General features: G+C 50.3%; 1 protein-coding gene across 4 annotated transcripts in view; it reads left to right on the top strand.

Moving 5' to 3' along the window:
* The first annotated feature begins 18,461 nt into the window (after positions 1 to 18,461).
* CAMTA1 (calmodulin binding transcription activator 1) overlaps positions 18,462 to 21,794 on the top strand; it is a 583,032-nt gene continuing 579,699 nt past the window's right edge. For 3 of the 4 annotated variants that reach the window (XM_072977723.2, XM_072977721.2, XM_072977722.2), the window contains exon 1: positions 18,684 to 18,868. In XM_072977723.2, coding sequence (XP_072833824.2) covers positions 18,844 to 18,868 — 25 coding nt within the window. In that variant the 5' untranslated portion in view covers positions 18,684 to 18,843. Of the gene's footprint in view, positions 18,869 to 21,794 lie in introns of all 4 variants that reach the window. The other variant, XM_078379134.1, reaches the window with a different exon arrangement.

Here is a 21,794-nt window from a genome sequence, read left to right as displayed (position 1 = left end):
CTTCCAGCACCAAATCTCAAATGCAAAAAATCCTAAACAGGGCTTTCCTTGGTGATTACATCTGAAAGCACCATTGTGGGTGCGTTCTGTTTATACTGCATTGTTTATACGCCAATAAAGGTAGCAAACATTCTCACTGAAGTTCTCCACAGGTGGCTAGAGCCCTTCCCCCCAACCTGATGCCCTTCCTGGGCTACTCCGTGGTCCTGTCCCAACCCAACTGGGTCTGTCAGGGTACTCAGCTTGGGGCCCGCTCCTTGTTGTTTGAATTGGTGTTTCTTCTTCCTCCTCCTCCTCCTGCTGCTGCTGGACAGCTGAGTAATGGCCCTTAGTGTAATGTGGGCAAGAGGAAGCTGTAAAGATGGGTGTTAGCGTATTACCTGTCATGAGAGCTCTTCGCATCTTGCAGCCTCTCCTAATGGGCTGACATATATCTTAAATAAGAGACGGACGAGAGCGAGCACGGAGACCCGCAGGGCTGGTGATCCAAGGGAAGAAAAAGAAGAGGAAGGGGGGAAAAGATGAGTATTTCACGGTGTCTGATGCATAAACAAGGCACTCCACCACAAAAGCCTTTACTTTCAAGGTCTTTTCGCAACACAAGGCAGAAATTAAGCTCCCCCTCTCTTTGTTTTTCCATTCTAAATGGATGAATTGCACCATGGAGCTAGGCAATGGCCTCTAAAACACTTTACAAATAACAGAGATATCAGAAAGTAATTACTGTACCCATTTCTGCTGAAACACTGGATAGGTTTGAAATATCTCTGCCTCACCACCCTCCACGCACCTTCCGATGTTTTGCCTGTCTTTTTACCGCATTTCTACACTAGCTTTCTCCCGAGGCCTTCTAAGGGTCTGCGTGTGGGTACATCCTGCAGTCATGGCTCATGGCCCGGCGGAAGAGGTGCCCCAGCCCTGCATGTCAAGGGAGGGGCCCCTTTCTCCACCCATAAGCCGTCAGTAGCTCCAAGGACTGAAGAAAAGGAGACAAAGGCTGAGCAACAACTATTCATGGCTAGCAGGGCGGATGGACACACTGGGTCCCTTGGAGGAATTGTGGAATACAACGAACAAAATAAATAAAATTCTCTGCAGCCATTGAAGGTCTTTCCAGGAACTTCGTACTTTAGGATTCTCTTTTCACAAAGAGCCAAGGAAGGAAGGGACGGAGGGAGGGAGGGAGGATGGACAGACGGAGGGACGGAAGGAAGGAAGAACCAGTCCTTTAGAAAATTAACTTAATGTGCCACCTTTCTAAAAAAAGAAAGAGGCTTGCATTTAAAGTTAAATGCTTGCATAGAGTTAGCATACAGACTGGATGGCAAACATAATATGGGAATAAAGGATCAAAATGCAATGGCCTTTTTCTGGCAGTTCTCCCCCCCCGCCACAAGCGGTGGTGGCTGAACACTGGCAGGATGTCCGTGCAACTGTAAAGGCTATTGCAACAAGACCGAGCCCCTGTGATATCTGTATTTAGAATGAGGGCAGGCAACCCTTCTATCTTGGAGGCTTCTGGATCTTCCAGACCCACGAAAGGGCCTTGTGCCAAACATGCAGATCCCCTAACCCGGTCGCTCTCCAGCTGCCCAGACAGGTGCCCCAAAGGGAAGCCCCAAAGATGAGACCAGCTTCCTCTCTAATGGTGGGTCTCTAGAGGCCTTCTGAACAGAAAATGGCAGTTCAAGAGACACTCATGGCGGAGCGTGGTCCTTCCTGGACTTCTCATCCTCCACAGGTCTGTCAAGATGTTTTCCTCAAAGCAGGACATCTCCTGGCAGTGAGGATACATGGACGGATTTTTGCGATGCCTTCTTTCTATTCTGAGTTTCCCATGGACTGTTTCCTTCGGATGACACGGAGTCGCAGGATTCTGTGGGAGAGAGAAGGACGCCCCTCTCTCTCTCTGTTTTCTCTACAGCCAGGACCTGGGGAGGGCCACACGTCACTCACCAAGTCTGGGACTGAATTATTTGCTGGAATCTCTCTGCTCCTGTGTCTCCACCTCTTGGGTTGCTTTTGGTTTGGCTGTGAGAAGATTTGGTGCCTTTCAAAGGAAAGGGCACAGCTTTGCTGATTCACAACAAACACAGAATGGATAAAAGAGGGATGCAGGGTGTAGAGGGAAAGATTATGTGTTGGCTGTGGGATTGGGGGGGGGTAGTTATCATAGAACTGTAGAGTGGGAAGAGAACCTTAGAGTCATCCAATCTTATGCCCTGACGATGCAGGGAATCCAGAGCTCAAGCATCCCTCTAGCTGGTGGCCTCTGCATGGATGCCTCCAATGAAGCAGCCCTTCCCCCCCCCTTTCAAAGGTAATCCCTTCTGCTATCAAGGGGCTCTTACCTTCATAAAGTTCTTCCTAACATTAGCCAAAATCTCCTTTCTTGTCATCTGAACCCAATGGTTTGAATTCTACCCTCTGGAGGAGCAGAAACTAAGTTTGCTTCCTCTTCTACATGATAGTCCTTTAGACATCAGAAGGTGACTCTCCTGTCACCAGTTATTGTTGTTGTTTAATCATTAAGTCATGTCCAACTCTTCGTGACCCCATGGACCAGAGCACGCCAGGCCCTCCTGTCTTCCACTGCCTCCCAGAGTGGGGTCAAATTCATGTTGGTCGCTTCAAAGACCCTGTCCAACCATCTCATCCTCTGTCGTCCCCTTCTCCTCTTGCCTTCACACTTTCCCAACATTAGGGTCTTTTCCAGGGAGTCTTCTCTTCTCATGAGATGGCCAAAGTCTGGGAGCCTCAGCTTCAGGATCTGTCCTTCCAGTGAGCACTCAGGGTTGATTTCCTTCAGAATGGAGAGGTTTGTTCTCTTTGCAGTCCGGGGGACTCTCAAGAGTCACCAGTTAGCCTTCTCTTTTCCTTGACTGGACCAGTCCTCCAGCCCTTCTTTCAAGAGCTTGACTTACAGGCCTTTTACCATCTTGGCCACCCTGTGCCGAAAAATGTTCTAGCTTTTCAATATATTCCATTAAAAAAAAAATCAGTCGTGCCCAGAACAAAAAACCAGGACTCCAGATAGAGGCCAAGACTCCAGGGACACCTTACTTGTTTTTTCGGAATGATGCTTAAATCCTGACCGAGGTTGGAAAGGCAAACACGGTGCCACCCCGTGGTCCAGAGATGGCCGGCCGAGATTCCCCACCCAGGTGCTTCCCTGTCTTTGCCAACCGTTCCATATCTATTTCTCCACCAGGATGTCCCCCTCCCCTTACCCTTGCTCTGTCCCAGGCTGAAATATTTAATATTTCACCATTGTTTTTCTGTAAATAATTGATGCCCTTGTCTTAGCAGCCTAAGTTCATCCGCCGGCTTTATTGTTGACAAGAGGGAAAACTCTCTTCTGCCATCCTTAACAGATTTTTATAGGCGAGCTTTAGTTCCTTGAGATCAGAATGCCTCTTGGCAGACCCAGGGATGCTTCTGGGTGGTCCAGCTCTGGAAGGAGGAGGTAGTGATGTAAAGGTGAGAGAACCGGTGGGTTTGGAGGCCAACCGGAAGCAGCTGGGCAGCCGAGCTGCTGGAGAGAGAGCTGGTGAAGTCCGTTGTGGTGAAGTTCCATGTCGGTCAGATGGGGTTTTGCAGATTTTGAAATCTTAATCCCGACTTTTCCAAACCAAGAAGCTCTTCATGTGGAGAAACACCACAACAGGTCCTTTGCCCCCTATTACGCACGTGTAGGGTGAAGAAGGGTTAAGGAGATGACCCTCAGTTTGGATTGATGGAAGGGAAAGAGAAGGTCATCCAGGAAACCCAGCTGCTGGTGCCAACTGAGAAGATGAGAGACAGCTAAACCCTTTAATTAAGCCCAAGGCCGCCCGAACAGCTCCCATGTCTGAGGTGCTCAGGATGGGATCATTGCACGGAGTGTAAAAGTCTCTTGAAGCCATTCTACCAGACCCTTCTCGGAGCTGTAGGACCAAGACTGTCTTCAGAATATCCTTCCTTCTCCTCCTTCTCTCACTCAGCTTAGTTTATTGAATTTTGACTGAAATCTTGTTAGATTATTAGATCTGGATGCCTATGTGTGATTGTGGAAGGAGGATTGGGGTATCGGATGGACAGGTTGCACAGTTAGGGTGCTTCCTAGGCTCCCCATCATAGTCCACATACATGCGGTGGTGGTGGTTGTTTTAGCAGATAAGGCCTCAGAGCCATGGACAGAACAGGTTGCAAGATCACCTACAGGATACACGGTGGGTTGGCTCTGATCTATACCTCTGAACTTTTATCAGGGTACAGAGCAGGCTGAGGCACTTCCGCCCACCCCTAGGAGACTGGCATCTCTCTGGATTGAATCACGTGGGGTGGGGAGAGGCCACGTCCTTCAACATGGAAACAAACCTGATCCATACAGAAAAGAAATCAGGGAGGAGATGTCTAGCCTAGACCAGTGGTTCTTAACCTTTTTGAAAGAAATGCCCCCTTGAGCCATTGAGGAAATTATCATCGCCCCCCTCCCCGCGGTGATGATATCTTATTTATCTATTTATCTATTTATCTATTTATCTATCTATCTATCTATCTATCTATCTATCTATCTATCTATCTATCTATCTATCTATCTATCTATCTATCTATCTATCTATTTATTTATTTATTTATTTATTTATTTATTTATTTATTTATTTATTTATTTATTTAAGACACTTAAATGCAATGACCCCTGAAAACAAAATTCAATTCCAAGAAAATGAAATGCCCCCCAAAAGTAACATTTAATGATTTAGTTCCAAGCGAATTTTAAGACGCAAAAAGAAATATAAAAAAGGCATAAAAGCAAACTGCAATGCAGGAACTAAAAATTTCAAGATGAAAACTCTGAAACTAAATTAAGATTGGAGGAAAATATATATTCATGCACATTGTAAAAAGGCTGCAGCCATCTTCACAGATTTGGCTTGCTCCAGCGCCCCCCTACCACTCCAGCGCCCCTACACCGCCCCGTTTCGTTCTACCGCCCCCCTGAAAAATGAAATCGCCCCCTGGGGGGCATTATCGCCCACGTTAAGAACCACTGGCCTAGACTTCCTTCCAATGTACCCATCTGGGGAGTGTCCTCAGATTTCCCCTCATGGGATGGCTGTGGTTTGTGTGATTCTCCCCCCCCCCCCATTTGACGTCTGAATGGTATGGTTTGGGTACAGGGCCTTCTCCTTCTGCAGCTGCTGCCTATTCTGAATGAGGCAAAGGCCCTTCCGGTGGACCAACCGTGGTAGAGACGAAACTGCATGCTTCTGCCACACATCAATAATGCAGCTCTGCATCCCCACAGAGGGGGCAGTTTGGCTGTGGGGTGGGGTGGGAGAGCAGGCAGGGAGAGACCAATACTTTTTGTTTCCATCTGCCTGTCGTTATAAAAAATAAATGGGGGGGCTGGCAGTCAGCCATGGAAGAACAGGAAACCTACACACACACACAGACACACACAGACACAGACACAGACACAGACACAGACACACACACACACACACACACATACACACCTTTATTCTATCTAGCAGTAAAACCTACTGTATCTTGGGTGAGATTCCCAGCCAGGAAAGAGTACAACAGAGGAGCAAAATACCACGAGGAAAATCAATGTTTTCAGGGAGGGAGAGGCCTTACCTGTTGCAAAAGCAACAAAGACACACACACACACATACACACACACACCTCTCCTTCCTGAAGGGAAGACTCTCTTGTCCGTTGCAGGAAACTTAGCAACGAATCTGGTGGCGTCTTAGAGATTAATACATTTTATTGGTTGCAAGAGCTCATTCTCATTAATTCAGTTCTTCAGAGGCAGGTGGAGGTCCAAGAACAGAAGGAAGGGCACTAACTTGAAAACTTGGAATGGGACGCAAACCTTCTGCCCTGAGGATCAGACCTCTTCCAGCCCTTCAGGCCCTCCCTCTTCTAGCAACGGTCTGTCCGCCGTGCGCGTCGTGGCTTCACTGTCACCTTGGTCTTCTTCTGCCTCCTTTCTGGTGCTGCCTGAGAAGTCTTTTCGTGAAGGGCATCCCATGTCCAGAGGGTGCCAGAAAGTGGGGCACGCCTGCATTTATTGGGCCAAGAGCTGAATGGCTTGGAATGGCTTGCCCTGCATGGACATCCTTTCTCCCCCCCCCCTCCAAAAGCCCTGTTTTGGAGTGGGAAACCTCCTTCCTCCTTCACGAGGGGATCCTTGCCCTTCGGTGGGAGAGAGACCTCTTGAGCCGTTTGGATGCCTCTCTGAGAAAGCCTGGTGAGTGGTGGGGCGGAACTGGGGTGGAGCCCCCTAAACTGTACAAGGCAGACAGACAACGCTGACAAAGAGGGTGTGTGTGTGTGTTATGTGTGGAGAGAAGCCTGCTTTGTCATTGACTTTTATCTTGCCAATGCCTGACACGTTTCGCCATGGCTGTGAAATGTGCTGAATATCCGTGGACGGGCTTGGGGAAGTTCTTTTTTTTTTTAAATCTCTCTCACAAGCACACGCCTGGCATTAACCCAATTAACCAGGCTTTTACCCTCCTGCTGCCTCAGAATGACAGTGAAAGGAGATCTGGGGTGCTGGGAGGGACAGGGCAGGAGAGGTATCTCTAAATATTCATTTTCTTATTTTAACCTTTCCAAGGAAAGACATTTAACAGGGAACCAACTGTCAGCATCCACCGCGCACATCCACGCACGTTCATTACTCATCGGAGGACGCCTTGAGCTCTTGACACCTCTGAGCGCTTAATTTTCTGCCAGAGAGGCATCTGTACAGCCGCCGACATAAGGTCCGAAGAAAGCCAAGTGATTGCTGACGTTTTGCTGGATTTTAGATGCGTTCACCGGTACATTTGCATTGGTCGGCTCTCATCTTTTCAAGGCAGCCCTCAAGGCGTGAGTCTTCACCACAGTTGACCCAAACCACTGGGGAGCTGTTGAAACCACTCTGTGTATGGACTCGGGAATGGACAAGCCCTCCTCAAGGATCCTCAGAGTAGAACCCTCACTTGGGGCGAGAAGCCATTCAGAGGAGCCGAAGGGTCAAATCTCCCAAGTTTCTGTTCCCAGCCATCATGAAGCCCCTCCTCTCTTAATCCAAAAGACAGACAGACGGACGGACGGACGGACGGACGGACGGACGGACGGACGGACGGACGGACGGACGGACAGACAGACAGACAGACAGACAGACAGACAGACAGATAGATAGATAGATAGATAGATAGATAGATAGATAGATAGATAGATAGATAGATAGATAGATAGATAGATAGATAGATAGATAGATAGATAGATAGATAGATAGATGGATGGATGGATAGATGGATGGATGGATGGATGGATGGATGGATGGATGGATGGATGGATGGATGGATGGATGGATGGATGGATGGATGGATGGGAGGGAGGGAGGGAGGGAGGGAGGGAGGGAGGGAGGAAGGAAGGAAGGAAGGAAGGAAGGAAGGAAGGAAGGAAGGAAGGAAGGAAGGAAACTTAAATGATGTGTCAGGGTGGGGGGGGAACAGAAGAGTACCCAGCTGCACTAACTTGGATTTCTAGATGGGTGCATCTCCTGTCCATTCAGCCATTTCAACACAGTTCGCCACGTTCCTTCCCTGATGGTGAAAGAGATCCGGCAGAAAAACTGTCTGTGTATTAATGGAGTTTTAATTCATTAGATATGATTTATATGCTTTGCGGGGTATAATTGAGGTACATGACATCTTGTAGGGCAGGGTGGGCGATCTCTCTTGGGCTTGAGGCCACATTCCAATCAAGCTGAGAGCCTGAGGGTTGCACCCCTTGCTAAAAAACCAGGCTTCCTCAAAATGCCCCCGAAAGCTGTTGAAGGAGGATATCACACAGAGTCCAGTCAATGGGGAGGAAAGCCCGTTCCTGGCCCCCAAGGGCTTTTTGTTCTTACTTTGGAAAGGATCAGAGGCAAGAAAGAGGAAAGGAATGAAGAGATCCAAGTAACACAAGCTGTTATTGTTAACCCTCAGGTTGTTCTTGACTGATGGCCACCTTATGGGCTGGTGACTTCCAAAGGGCCCTGCCCTTAACAGCCTTGATCAGGTGTGGCAGACTCAGGAATATGGTTTCATCACCCAGTCATTCCACCTCACATCAGGTCCCCTTCCTGCCACTTTCAACTTTTCATGGCCTTGTTCCCTCTTCATAATGTGTCCAAAGTACAATAGGCTGAATATTGGGGAGTGGGGGGGGGGATGAGGGGAGAGAAAAGCCATTTGTGTGTTTAAGACCTGGCTTCAGGTCACAATGAAGATTAAGTAAAACTCTGGGAGATCAGACGGGATTTGTGGAAAGGCAATGGGAATCGGGGAAGGGAGGATATTGCAGGTCAAGAGGTTGGAATGGGGGGGGGGAGGTGAATTCGTAAGCCTAGATGCAGTTGTTGGTCCCAACTGGAATAGAGTCCGTGGTGGAATGGCAGATCAGTACATCCATAAATCCTGTAGGTTCAGTGGGTCTTCTCTATTGAGCAACCGCAACTAGACTGAACTCACTGACTCAATTCCAGTCGTCTTGCCTATGGCTGCAGTTCCATGCTATTTCTGCAACCAGGTTTCATCTCGTGGCATACAGTATAGGCTATGCTAGAACATCTTCCCTTCCTGCAGGAGGCACAATCCGACTCTTGGTCTGCAGCCCAAGGAGACATGCTTGTCTTTGGAATAAAGGGCATTGGACCGCATGGGACTCCGTGCTCCACGAGGGCTCCTAGGTTGCTTGGCGAAAGGTGGCACACCAGCAGCCCTTCAATCTAGACTCGGGCTGCGCTTCAAGGATAAGCAGCACACGGTGGATCCTGCCACAGAGTAAATATCAAGGAGATGACCTGGATACGGTGCTGAAGATCTGACTTCAGGGCACATACGGTGTCACTTAGACAGATTGCGGGAGCTATAATGAACCGGCCGTAAATCACGGTTTAATTGAATTTTACGTGATCCATGCCCCTCTGTGTCTCTGACTTTGCGAAGGCAGGATGGAGCAGAAGGTTTGCCAGAGAGGCAGAAGGGCGAGCGGCCGTTAAGGCTCAAGAAGGCATGGTAGATTGCACATAATGTGTCAGCAGAAACTATCCCCCCCAGCTTTTTTTTTTGACAAGCTGGGGGGATGTTTTTTGAGACCAGCCCACTTAAAACAGCAGGGGCTTATCACTCACCATTGTGAGCGAAGAAATATCCAGGTCTCGGAGAGCAGCCTGGCAGGACTGCGGGACAGGAGGCTCACCATTATCCTTCTGAAAAATCACAGCCTGGAGAGGAAGGCATCTGCTGCTTTCCTTGCACCTAGTATGTACAATTCTAAGATACTGAATTCCTGCACATGGTGGTTCCACCGGACTCTCTTGGATCACTGGCATTGCTTCCTGTGCTCTTAGTGAAAAGAAACTCTCCTTCAGAGTCTCATTTTGTCTTGGGCCACAAAGAGCGAGACCCCAGAAGAGAGGTTCTTGGTATTAGTGGTCCAAAAGCCACATGTGGCTTTCTCCAGGCTGGGGCCGCCCTCCTCCCACTTATTTTGAAATTCAGCTCGCTTCAGCCCCAGCCGACAGGACCTGTGATCAGGAATTCTGGCAACGGGGGTCCCAAATCCTTGGGAGAGACGAGAGAAGGCTGGTCAGGAATGCTTGGTCTGGCACTCCTGTGGGTTGAAAATGTCAAAGCCTCCGGGGTGGCCAGCTGCTTGGTGATGCCGATGCACGGAGTCGAATTCAGTGGGGAGTCAAAGGAAGTGCCTGGAAGCTGAGGTGGCAGGAGAGAGAGAGAGAGGGAATCCCTTCGGCCTGTTTTTCTGCTCCGCTCTTTCGGGAGGGAAACCAGGTCAAGAGCAAAGGGCTGGTCCCAGATTTCTGCTTGCCAGGCATATTGATTTTTTAAAAAAAGTTAAAAAAAAGAGAAGTCACTCCCGCCCACCACATTCTGCTACCTGGGCGCATTGCTCCCGGATCCCATTTCCTCCTGTCTGTTGGTCTCTGCCTACCCCTCTGACAGCCACTTCAAACAGCGGAAGGAAAAAAAAAACTCCTTTAATCTCCTTCTGGAAATGTGGGGCATTTTCCAGCTCCCGACTGCCGCCCGCCCTCCCCTCCCTCCTGAAGTTGCTTCAGTCGTCAGGAAAAAAAAGAAAAACCCACACATAAACCCAACAGGTCATTTCTGAAGGCAGCTCATTCTCCCGGGGAGAATTGGAGGGGGGGGGGGAAGAAATCTTCCTTTTGAGCATTTAGTCACACACATCAAAGGGAACCAGCGTCTCAGCCTTCATTTGCATTGTGCAAGCATTAGCCGTGGTCCAGTTGCAAAAAGGCCGTGCTTGAACAGGCAGAAGTACCGGTACGTCTCGGGCTTTGATGGCGAGGGGGGAAGAGGAGGCAGCCAGGCGGATCCATGGCTCATCCTGCCCAGGCGCTTTCCATTTTTAAAAGGACACAGCAATTGACTTCGTTTCTAGAGGGACTCTTTAGAGGACAAGCTACCTGACATCCGGGGGCTGGGAAGAGGCTCAAGCATTGATCCTTCGATTGCTTTGCTTCACGGCAGAGGCTTAGGTGCAGAAAACCCTTGAGCGCCATTCTCAGCTTGGCAGAGGGGGTGGGTGGGTGGGTGGAAAAATAACTTCAGCGTTGCCTTAAGCACACCCAACACATGCCTTCCCCCCGCTTCTGGAAGAAGTGGTGTTACATCTGCTTTTGTAAGTTTTCTGCACAGTTTAAAGACTGTGATTGGCACGACCACATGGTAGTATCTCGGCTGGTAGCCATGCTATATATATATATATATTTTGCAATGAAAAATAACAAAATCTTGAGCCACCTTAAAGACTTAACCAGCTTCACTTGGCGCCACCTTTCATGGAATCCGGGCCTGTCCTACAGAATCATCTCAAGAAGAAGGCTGAGGCCCATGAAAACATATGTCAAAGACCACATGGTCATTTTTACGGTGCCAGGAGACTCGTTTTGCGTGTTATGAACACATTCACCACCACCCATAATCTTTGGCACCCTTTCACAGCTGTGTTTTCAGTTATTTGTTTAGCACAATTGACCTCGTTTCAAGAGGTACGTGTATCCTGAAATATGTGTTCTCTCTTTCACATGTACACAAATACACATACCCCAAAGAGTTGTGATTTCATCAGTGTGGGCAGTCCTTCCCTCATGTGGATTGCAAGTATTGCACCGTCATCTGACTTCGAAAACAGCTGAATTTGGGGAGCTGAACTGGGCTGGGGTTGGTTTAACATGTGGGTGGGAGGCCACCAGGACCTCCGGAGAGGAAGAGGGAAGAGTAACACCTAAAACCCTTGAAAGAAGCCATGAAACCCACCAGCCAGGATTAACAAGGCAAGGCCAGATGGACCCAGGGCTTGGCTTCATGACCAGGGTTCCTGTTGTGGCTAGTAAGAGATCTACTGAAGTTGAAGCTGATGATCACTGTGTCCAGGGTGCTGCCCCAATGTTGAATTAGATGTTGTAGGCCTGTTGACCACAGACGCCAAGGGCGGCAATGGCCGAGATGGCCATCCTCCAACTATGCCCCGTCAGTTGGCTTCTGGCCCAGCTGCTTGGCCGCGGTGGCTCCGGCAACATGCAGCTAACCCATCTGTCCACGTCCACCTTCCTTTCAGGTTGCTGAATGGGTGGGGAGGGGGAGTCACCCTTCTTTTCATGCACTCCTCATTCATTCTCTCCCCACCTTCCCTCCCTTCTCTCTTTCTCAGACACACTTTGCTGGTGGGAGTCCTGTGAGAGGAGGCTGTATGTGTGTGTGTGTGTGTGTGTGGAAGGGCCTCCATCCCTCGAAGCAGCTAAAAATCCTCTTTTGGGACTGTCCCTGTGCAATTCAACGCTATGCAGGTCCTTGAGCGATTGGTGCCAAGGCGGAAGGCATAATCCTGCCACCAGCTCTGCAGGCATCCTGCCCAACTGGTCGCACGGTGAACTGTACAGTCTGTTGAGCATTTGGGCACAAGACACGGACCGCCTTCATGGAACACCTTGTGAACTTCCACAGGTGTAATGCTACGTTGCACCAAGTGCAATAGGGTTACAGCAAAAGCACTGCCTTTTTATCAGGTTGATCAGCAAACAGTCACATCTCATGCCACAGTAAAACTATTTTACTCTTCTCCAGGTGACACATCCACGGTCCTCTCAATCGTTCCTCATAGCACCTGGTTTCCAGAACTTCTGCTCTCTTGGTCACCGTCCTCTGGACACGATCCGGCTTGCCAATTTCCTCCTTAAATTCTGATGCCCAGAACTGGACACAGTATTTCAGGTGAGGCCTGCCAAGAGTGAAATAGAGTAGCATCATTATGTTCTTAGGTCTGAACGAGCCACGTGGACAAATCACAAAGACAGTTCCTCCTTCCTAACACAGTTGGCCCTCAGCATGACTAAAAGGTGGGATATACAACAGAGGCTCCATGATCAAATTGACAGCCAGCTATTTCAGTTGCCACAGAAAAAAGAGTCAGGGAGGAAAGTGGTTGCAAAGGGACTGAATTATATGTCTCTGTAAGAAAAGCAGATAATCCTCCCTCCCTCCCTCCCTCCCTCCCTCCCTCCTTCCTTCCTTCCTTCCTTCCTTCCTTCCTTCCTTCCTTCCTTCCTTCCTTCCTTCCTTCCTTCCTTCCTTCCTTCCTTCCTTCCTTCCTTCCTTCCTTCCTTCCTTCCTTCCTTCCTTCCTTCCTTCCTTCCTTCCTTCCTTCCTTCCTTCCTTCCTTCCTTCCCTCCCTCCCTCCCTCCCTCCCTCCCTCCCTTCCTTATTAGAGACTCAGATGCCAAAGAGAAGGCAGTAGAACAAAATGATACAGTAAACTGTAAATGATCACCGGGGTTAACTTGCATTTATTCCATAATTCAAGCAAGGTTTTAAGAATTAAGTGCCTTCCCTGCTTAAGAGAAAAGTGCCAACTTAATCTTTCATTAAAATCAGTCCTAGGACTGGAATGTAGCCAGAGGTTTGTCTATCTGTATGGGGGGGGTGGGTGGGGGAAAGCCTGAGGGTGATCTTGGGAATTACAGACCAGTAAGCCTGACTTTCGAACCAGGTAAATTAGCTGCAAAAAATAATTAAAGATGGCACGATACGATACGGGCAAAGAAGGGGGACTCTGGCAGAGGAGAAAGCCTTTGACTCTCCAATCTAATAAGATTCTTTGAGGGAGCCACGAATGCTGTGGATAAAGGCCTGGTGGCAGATAAAATGTATTAGGCTTCTCAGAAGTCTTTGATAAAGTTCCTCACAAGAGGCTATTAGGAAAACCTAGTAGTCATGGGGTGAGAGGCAAAGATCTGTTTAGGATTAGAAGCCTGCTAAGTGATCACCAGAAACAAAGCAGAAATAAATCATCAACGGGACCCAAAGGAAGAAGTTAACCACGAGGGCTTCGGAGTGTCTTTCTTTGAGTGGCAGGCATCGAATATGTCCAGTTCCTGAGAAATCACATTTGTGAACCAGTTTTTAAAAGGGAACCCTCTGCTCTTCTGAATGGATGAAATGAAGCCTGCCTAGGTAGTTTGTACTGGCCTGCTTTAGGGACCCTTCCAGATATATTTTTAAAGGGTAGAAATAGTTCACGGAGCTTATGAAGAATCTCTGTGCTGTGTTTCTTACACGGATGGGGTGGATTTTACTTTTTTCCAGCGCATCTTGCCCAGGAAAGATTTTGTGCCATGCAGGAATTATAATAAATGCTGCACAACGTGATCCAGCAAGAGTGGCAACGACCCAGTGGCCTCACTCAGGTGGATCCCACTGCCTGTGCTGGAAACAGACAGACAGACAGACAGACAGACAGACAGACAGACACACACACACACACACACACACACAGAGAAGCTCTGTCTATCAGTGTGGCTTTTGCTCTTCCGTACATACAACTGGTCAGCTTTTGTGTTTGCAGGTGGAGGAAGAATCAACGGGCAGCGAGGGAGATGCCGTCAGGTCCAAAACCAAAGAGAAAGAGGATAGATAGAGTTGCACCTTTGCCACCAGTAGACACAGAGAAACATAAGTCTGGATTCAGGGATTACAGAGCATTTCAGGACCCTGGACAGATAACAAAGCGCTGAGAATGTGGTTGGGTAAATAAAGCAAGCTGTACATCTCAAATGGTGGAGGAGCCTGGTATACTTCTGTATTGCTTTAATTTGTTAAAATATAAGTGCAAACATAGACAATACCCTTATAGACCACTACAAAAGAGAGATCATTATACAATACGCAAGCTTTCATGGATCAGAACACCCACTTCGTCAGGTTTGTACCAGTGTGACAAACTTAAAATCCAAAAGTTTGTGGCAAGATGGATTTTGCCAGGAAAGTTACTCTTAGATGTGTGGACTAAAGGTTTTGCCTATTTTTGCATTTACATTTTATTTTGTATCGACCAGACAGCTACCTTCTAATTTGTTGATTGTTTTAACTTGCTGATACATTTAATTACTTTTCATTATCACAGCTTATTCTCCTTTTTAAGCTGTCTTTGCCTTTTGCTGGCAGATTTGCCTGAAGAACTGAGACTGTAGTTGTTAGTGTCTGCGATGGTGTGCCCCAACGGATTTCTGATATCTTTTGAAGACTGTTGTTCCTTGCTGAGACCTTTTTCTTTGTTGCTTTGCAGTGTTGCTTACAGGTCACCATATGATCCAAAGTTAACACCTAGGTATTTGGGGTGAAAGAATGATCTAGTCTGATGCCTTTCTAGATAACCTAAAGTTTCTGAGGTGCCCTGTTTGTTTAGCAGAGAGAAGCCACATATTCCAGTAGGTCTGGGTTTAAATTGATTTCTGTCATAATACGTGCCAAGTTCTTCTAATGCATCTGCTAGAAGATGCTCTACCATCTGAAAGCTGTCCGACTGAGCAGCAAGTGTGAGATTGTCAGCATAAATAAAACGCTGGGTGCCTTGAGGAAATGGCTGGTCATCACTGTAGATGTTGAATAAGATAGGAGCCAATTTACTGCACTAGGATAGACCCCTGTTTAGATGGAAATGTGGAATTAACTGGGGGGAAAAACTGTGTTGTCTGTGAAAATTAACTGCCCAAATCTGCCACTTTGAAAGGGTTTGCTATTACTCAAATTAGTTCAGAATCCTGGTTAGATTATCACATTTTTGCAGAAATCCTTGGTGATGAACAGCGTCATTGGTGGCGAAGGGGTCAATGAAAGCTATCCCCAGTAATTTTCCTAGTTTCAAAGCTGCCCTCAATTAAATCCAAAATGGTTGCTTCACTTAAGGAGTTCTATTTAAATAGTGAAAAATCACTATTCATTTGGGTGAGTGTTTCCCATGTTTAGCCTCGAAGGTGGTTTGGTTCTGCATCCTTGCAGTATGGGAAGTCAATATGCCTCATCAAACGGAGCCATAGGCCTGGAGAAATGTACAGTATGATTCCACCCAATGTTGTATTGGACTTTTGCCAACTGGCTTTTCAAAAATTATATCTCCGGCCTGATATTGCTATTGATGAGTTGACATATTATAGGCTGATGCTGTGTGTTCAGATTTGGGCTACAGACTGGCTTCACGCCCTTTTGCGCTCCAGGTTATGGCCACATTTGTCATCTTCTGCTACTAAAAGTTAAGGGAAGGTTTCCATCATGAATAAGGACTGGTTTGGAGGTTTCCACCCATTTAAGTATAGCTTCTTCACTAATGTGATCCTCAGATACTGTGCTGTAGCAACTGAAGTGGCAACTGAAGTTTTCAGTTTCTGCTTATGAAAATTGTCCTGGGTTTTGAAGGAAAAGGTAGTACTAGGTGGCCTATAAGTGGAGGACTCCTGTAATTACTTAGCTCCACCGTTATTACCTTCATACCATCCTGTCCTGTGCCAGGAGTAGAAGATATGTGGAAATCAGGCTTGTTGAATATAGCACTTTCGTAGTGTCTATGACATCTCTCAGTTGCAAGGCTCATGCCAGATACTTTGGGGTTTCATCAATGGCTGTCCGTATGCATTTCTTGGGTAGAAGTACATCACAATCTTGTGCCTGGCAGAGGTGATGCAGTGGCTCTTCACAAGGTCTTTATGTCAACAGAGATTATTTTTGGCACCAGCAAGAGTCCTTTTTTTAGTGGCAGCGGCTTGCAGGCCATGGTCAAAGTCATACAGTACAGCCACTCATTCAATGGTGTTCGTCTAGCCTTCTATTGGTGCTTCTGAAGTAGAAGGAACAGCGGGCAGGTGCTATTGTTGCCCAGGGGATGTATTCCTCTTTTTGTGGTGGGGGGAGGTGGCGGAGTTTCCTTCCATGTCAGGTTATAAACAGCAGCAGAGGAGTCAAGATTCTATTCTTTACTGAAGCACACCACTCAGTTGGGAACCGTGGGCCTCCTTTGCAAGGTTGTGGGAGGTAAACCAGCTCCAAGTTCCAGATGTAAGATGTTGGAGGGATAATTCCTCTGCCGGATGAGATGTAATAAGGAGTCCTAGCAACATTACTGTCATTCTCTGTAAATCCAAGCTTTGTTGGGCATCAGGGAGGTTCCCCAATCCCAATTTCATTGCCTGCCTTATTTTATTTTTCATCTTTGGGCCGCTATCGTGCACAGGAAACAGTTGGATTATTCACCGCTTAATGCACATTCCAGGGAATCCTATGCAGGAGGTCATCCTGCACACGGTTGTTATAATCATCCTGTGGAGCCCGGCATGTCCTCCAGAAAGGAAATGACCACTGAAAGTACAAATAAACCACCTATGCAGAAAGTTCACTTGGGGAGGGAGAAAATGATTGATCTCCACCTCCAACCCCTCCGGCTTGATTCCTTTTAAGGAGTGGCTGCGAGCAACCCATCCCTTACACAGGATGTGGAACTTTACAGGTCTCTGCATTTTCCTGGTCGTGGTCAACAACACCTTGGAATGGGAATGGCTTTAGAGGCATGTAACTAATCCCATACAAGGGACGTGGTGGCGCTGTGTTAAACCGCAGAAGCCTTTGTGTGCTGCAGGGTCAGAAGACCAGCTGTCGTAAGATCGAATCCACGTGATGGAGGGAGCTCCCGTCGCTCGTCCCAGCTCCTGCCAATCTAGCCGTTCCAGAGCATGTAAAAATGTGAGTCGATAAATAGGGACCACCTTGGTGAGAAGGTCACGGCGTTCCGTGTCTAAGTCGCACTGGCCATGTGACCACGGAAGATTGTCTTTGGACAAACGCTGGCTCTATGGCTTGGAAACGGAGATGAGCACCGTGCCCCAGAGTTGAACACGACTGGACAAATTGTCAAGGGGAATCTTTACCTTCACCTTTAATTAATCTCATGCCATGTGGCCATGCAAGAGTCTGGGTGGAAAAAAAATCTGACCGCGATTTTTAAAAAAAGGAGGTGATGCAAGCGAGGAATCCCAGTCGCGACATAACTATCTGGCAAAGTAACGTTTATTTGCTGTTTGTTATGGGAGAGATCATTGTCGGGATCTCCGGTTGGGAAAAATGTGGTGGAACCAAGGAGGCTTCCAATGGAGGGTTGGAAGCATTGATCGAATCGAGGAACGAGTTCAGTCCGCGCAAGGAACAACGGGAAAAAGTAACGACGGGGCGTTGAATTCAAAATAGTAACGAGGCAAGCAACGTAAAGCCGAAAGTTAATTCATTGCACGGGCTGGGCTTTCACCACAGCCCCGCCCCCCTCACAGGGATCCCGCTGCGGGATCAGCCAATGAGGGAGAAGGATCCTCCCACCGGGCCGTGTTGGATCCTCCCGTGCGACCACAAGCGGTTCCATCCAACGGCAGGAGGCGGGAACGCGGGAGGATCTCCGGCAAATCAGCGCGCCGGATCCGCTGAGGACTTCTCCCATTGGCCACCGCGCCCCCTCCTGGCGCCTCGGCCAATCGGCGCCTTCGTTTGGGGTGAAGGGGGCTGAGGAGGGGCGCGGTTTCCTGTCAATTCTCCTGGCGAATAGCAATTAGCGGTGGTTCCTAGCCCCGCCCACCCTCTACGTTGACCATCCTTCTCACTCCTCTCTCTTCCTTGCCCCTCCCCTCTGGGAAGCCGCCGCTGCCCAGCCTTTCTGCCCATTCGCCGGGCGGCGTTGCCCGCCATTTGCGTCACGGCCCTGTGTCTGCGCCCCTCTCTTTTCCAATTTGCCACTGGCCGCACTTGCTGTCACTCAACATATACTCTTCCCCCCCCCGCCCTCCACGATGGGATGCCATTGGGCGACTTCTCCCCCCGCTCCGGATTCGCTGACTCCCTCCTTTCCCCCGCCTCCATCATGGACGTTGGCGAGGAGGGGGCAGCTCCTCCGCTCCGCCCCTCCTCCTTTTCTCCCGCTCCCACCCACCCCCTGGCTGGCCAGCTTATAGGCCGCGGGCGCTGCCCATCAGGCCCAACCTCCCCCTTCCACCCGCCTCCCGACGGCCGACACTGGGCCAGGAAGACGTCACTCCGGGCGAGCCACCAACCGGGAGCCCCGGCTTCCGTGTGAGGCGAAAAAGCCGAAGGCGTCGAGCGCGCGCGAGAGAGCGAGCCAGGGAGAGGCGGCCGGGTGGAGGAGGAGGAGGAGGAGGAAGAAGAAGAGGCGGTTGGCGGCGGCACCTCGGCGGGAGCGGCGGCCGGGCGGGGCGGAACCGGAAGTCGGGGCAGGAGGAGGAGGAGGGGGCGGGGGCACCACCAGCCGGAGCGGCGGCGGCAGCGGCGGGAGGAGGAGGAGGAGGAAGAAGAGGAAGGAGGCGGAAGGAGGAGCAGCACCACCACCACCATCATCCGCGGCGGGAGGCGGAGGCGGAAGGAGCGGGAGCCTGCCTGCCTGGGTCCCGGCCGCGAGGAGGAGGAGGAGGAGGAGGAAGAGGATGAGGCGCGCGGAGGGGAAATGGCCGCCGAAAACAAGCCGGAAGGTGAGCGAGGAGGAGAAGGAGGAGGAGAAGGGAAAGGAAAAGGGAGAGGAGAGGAGGGGGAAAGGGCTCAAGGCCGGAGGGAGAGGGAGACTCTCCGGCACATGCACCCCACGCGGGAGCGCGCATGCGCGCCGCCGCCGCTCTCTGCCTTCCTTCCTTCTTCCCTTCCATCCTGCGCGTCCCTCCCTCCTTGCCTCCCTCCCTGCCTTTCCTCCTCCGGGCCCCAAAGTTGAGAATCACCCGCGGCGCCGGGCAGGAGGGGGAGGAAGGGAGGGGGATCCGGGGATCCCGCCATGAATCGACCTCCCCACCACACACACACACACACACACACACACACACACACACTCTTCCCCCTCCTTTAAGTACAAGGGGAGCCCCCCTCCTCTTTCCCTGGCGGGGGGTGGAGGTGGGTCAGGAGGAAGAAGGCGCGCCGGAGGGGTGTGTGCAAGGAGGGTCCCCTTGCTCGCCCAGGCATGCGCGCGCACCTGCGCGGGGTGTGTGTGTATATATGTGTGTGCGTCTGTGTGTGCAGAGACCGGCTCTTCTTTGCACGCACGCGCGAGCGAGCGATCGAAGGGGCGAGAGAGAGAGAGAGAGAGAGCGCGGGCACGCACACACACGCGCGCGCGCATACACACGAGGTGAGCGTGCAAAGAAGGGACCCCCTCTCTCCCCCCCCCCCGCTCCCCCTCGGACGCTAGTCTGGTAGAAGAAGAAGATGATGAAAAAGAAGCCAGGCGCCCACGTGGGGTGGGTGTGAAGAGGAGGGAAGGGTGGGGTGGGGGAGCTGCCAGGGGAGGCCTGGGAAAAAGGGTGAGCAAGGCCAGGGGTCAGGAAGGAAAGCAAGCAAGGAAGGAAGAGCAGCTGAGTGACACCAAGGCAGGGTCGTTTAGTGATGATTCTGGGCCAGGCCACGATGACAGGCAAGGCGGAGCCTCAAGGAGGGAGGGAAGGCTCTCCGGGGCCCACCTGTGTATCTGCCCTCTTGCACACCGAAGGGACGAGCCTCCCCACCCGGCTCCCTCCTTGCATGAGGACAGGACAGTTCGCAGGCTGCCGGCTCCAGCTTGGCTGTGCAAGGAAGTGCCTTGACCGCCTCTCCTTCTTGCTGGCACCCGGATAGACCACAAATGTTTTCTGAGCTCAGGCCAAAGGGTCAGTGGGCACTGTTTTCACCCTCTGGCCCTGGAGAGGCCGCCCGACCCTCCTCCCTCCCTCTTGCCTCCTTACATGTCCATAAAAAAACCCACAAACCTGTATGGAGTGGGTGCCGTTTAGTTTAGGGTCTGCCTTGGCCCCCAGGTGAGCTTGGCACTGGTGGGCGCAGGAGAGACGGCTTGTTTTTTCATTGTCATTTGAGGAGGCCTTGCAGCTGATGGCAGACAAGGACATGGCGGTGCTTGGCTGGATAAAGGTGACGGGACAGGCCCACGTTTGGATGGCAGGCGGAAGGGTTGAAGTGTGTTTTCCTTTTGCTCTACAGCAGAGAAGGAGGAGGGGAAGGGTGCCCGTCCCTGTGATGTGGGTGAAGAAACGACACCTTGGCGACGGTTGTGATCAGACATGATGGAGGAAGGGAAAGCGAGAACATGTGGCTTTTTTCAGCCTCTTGGGTGGAGAATCTCCTGCTTTTCTCTTTCATCTAGCAAAGGTCGCGAGACCTACAAATGTAAAGCACCGTCCTGCAGCCATGCAGTTGCTAAATGTGGGAAAAGCAAAGAGCTTCGTTAATGTCAGCCGCTGGTTATGCCTTGGTTATGGTGGCAGGCCTGTGTGTGCACACAGATAAAATGAGAGGAAACGAAACCCATCGAGGTCCTACAGGATAATGTCCTCGGCAGCCAAAGAGAGGCCCTTCCCCTGTCAGGCAGATGGCCCTTCCATTCTCCTTCCCAGTGGTTTGGAGGCCGGGTGTCTGGAGGAGGGAGCCGTTTCCTCGTGCTAGTGCCGGAAGTATTATAGGATGGCTGGTGCTGTGCTTCTCCTGTGCTGCTGTTCAAGGAGGAGGCATGCGGTTCCTCTTTCTGGGGGTACAAATGGAATTTGCGCTGGGGTGCACAGGCATGTTGGCGTGTCGCTTGCACAGGTAGGAAGACAGCTGTCCTTGTTGAAGGACGGCTGTGAGCAGTTGGGTTGAGCACTTGGTACGTTTTCGGGCCTCGTTGTGTGCTGCCTGGTTGGAATGTGCCTGGCATAGGAAAGGTGGCGTGTGGAGTTGTCTCGGGAGGAGCGACTCTCCCTGCACAGAGAAGAGGATATATTTAACAGCATTTATCCATCCCACATGCTTTGGCCCATAAGTGGCCAGTGTGCCTCCATTTCCTTAGGAGATCATCCTGGATTCCCTTGATGTTTCCTTTGCACGTTTTGTGCGGAGAGATTACAAGCGTGGGCTAGAAACTAAACTGTGAGACTCTTGGGTTTGCTGCTGTCCCCGATGGATAGTATAAAGCAGCTGAAAGGGGACAAGCAGATGGTAGGGTTTGTCGGCCTCAGGCCTACCCAATCCTTACCTGTTGGCACCTCTCAGTTCTGCTGTACGTTCTCAAGATGGGGGCACAGTGTGGCCTAAATCCTGCTGACCTGTACTCATCGGTCTGTCTCAAGCTGCTGGCAGAGGGTCTGCATCCTCTCCAGTGCTAAATTTACTCCCAGGGCAGAGTCTGGCTCCCCATGTTCCATGAGGGCTGGCCTGCTGTTGTTGTTAGTGCAGAGAAGTTGGGGCTTATGCAGCCAACGTCGCCAGTGCTTCATAGGGAGAAGAGGCCAGCCTGCTTAGGGGATAAAGTACATGCCATAGGCTGAGAAAGTCCTGGGTTTGCTCCTGGCCACCCCATCCTGCTGCTGTTTGGCAACCTTGGGCAACAAAGATGGGAGAGGCCTTTCTCTGCAAGAAACCTGGGAGAGCCACTGGCAGGCGGAG

The sequence above is a fragment of the Pogona vitticeps genome, chromosome 7 (genome assembly GCF_051106095.1).
Source record: "Pogona vitticeps strain Pit_001003342236 chromosome 7, PviZW2.1, whole genome shotgun sequence".
NCBI lineage: Eukaryota > Metazoa > Chordata > Lepidosauria > Squamata > Agamidae > Pogona > Pogona vitticeps.
The sequence above is the reverse complement of the archived record's forward strand: the minus strand, read 5'-3'. Positions and strand labels throughout refer to the sequence as shown.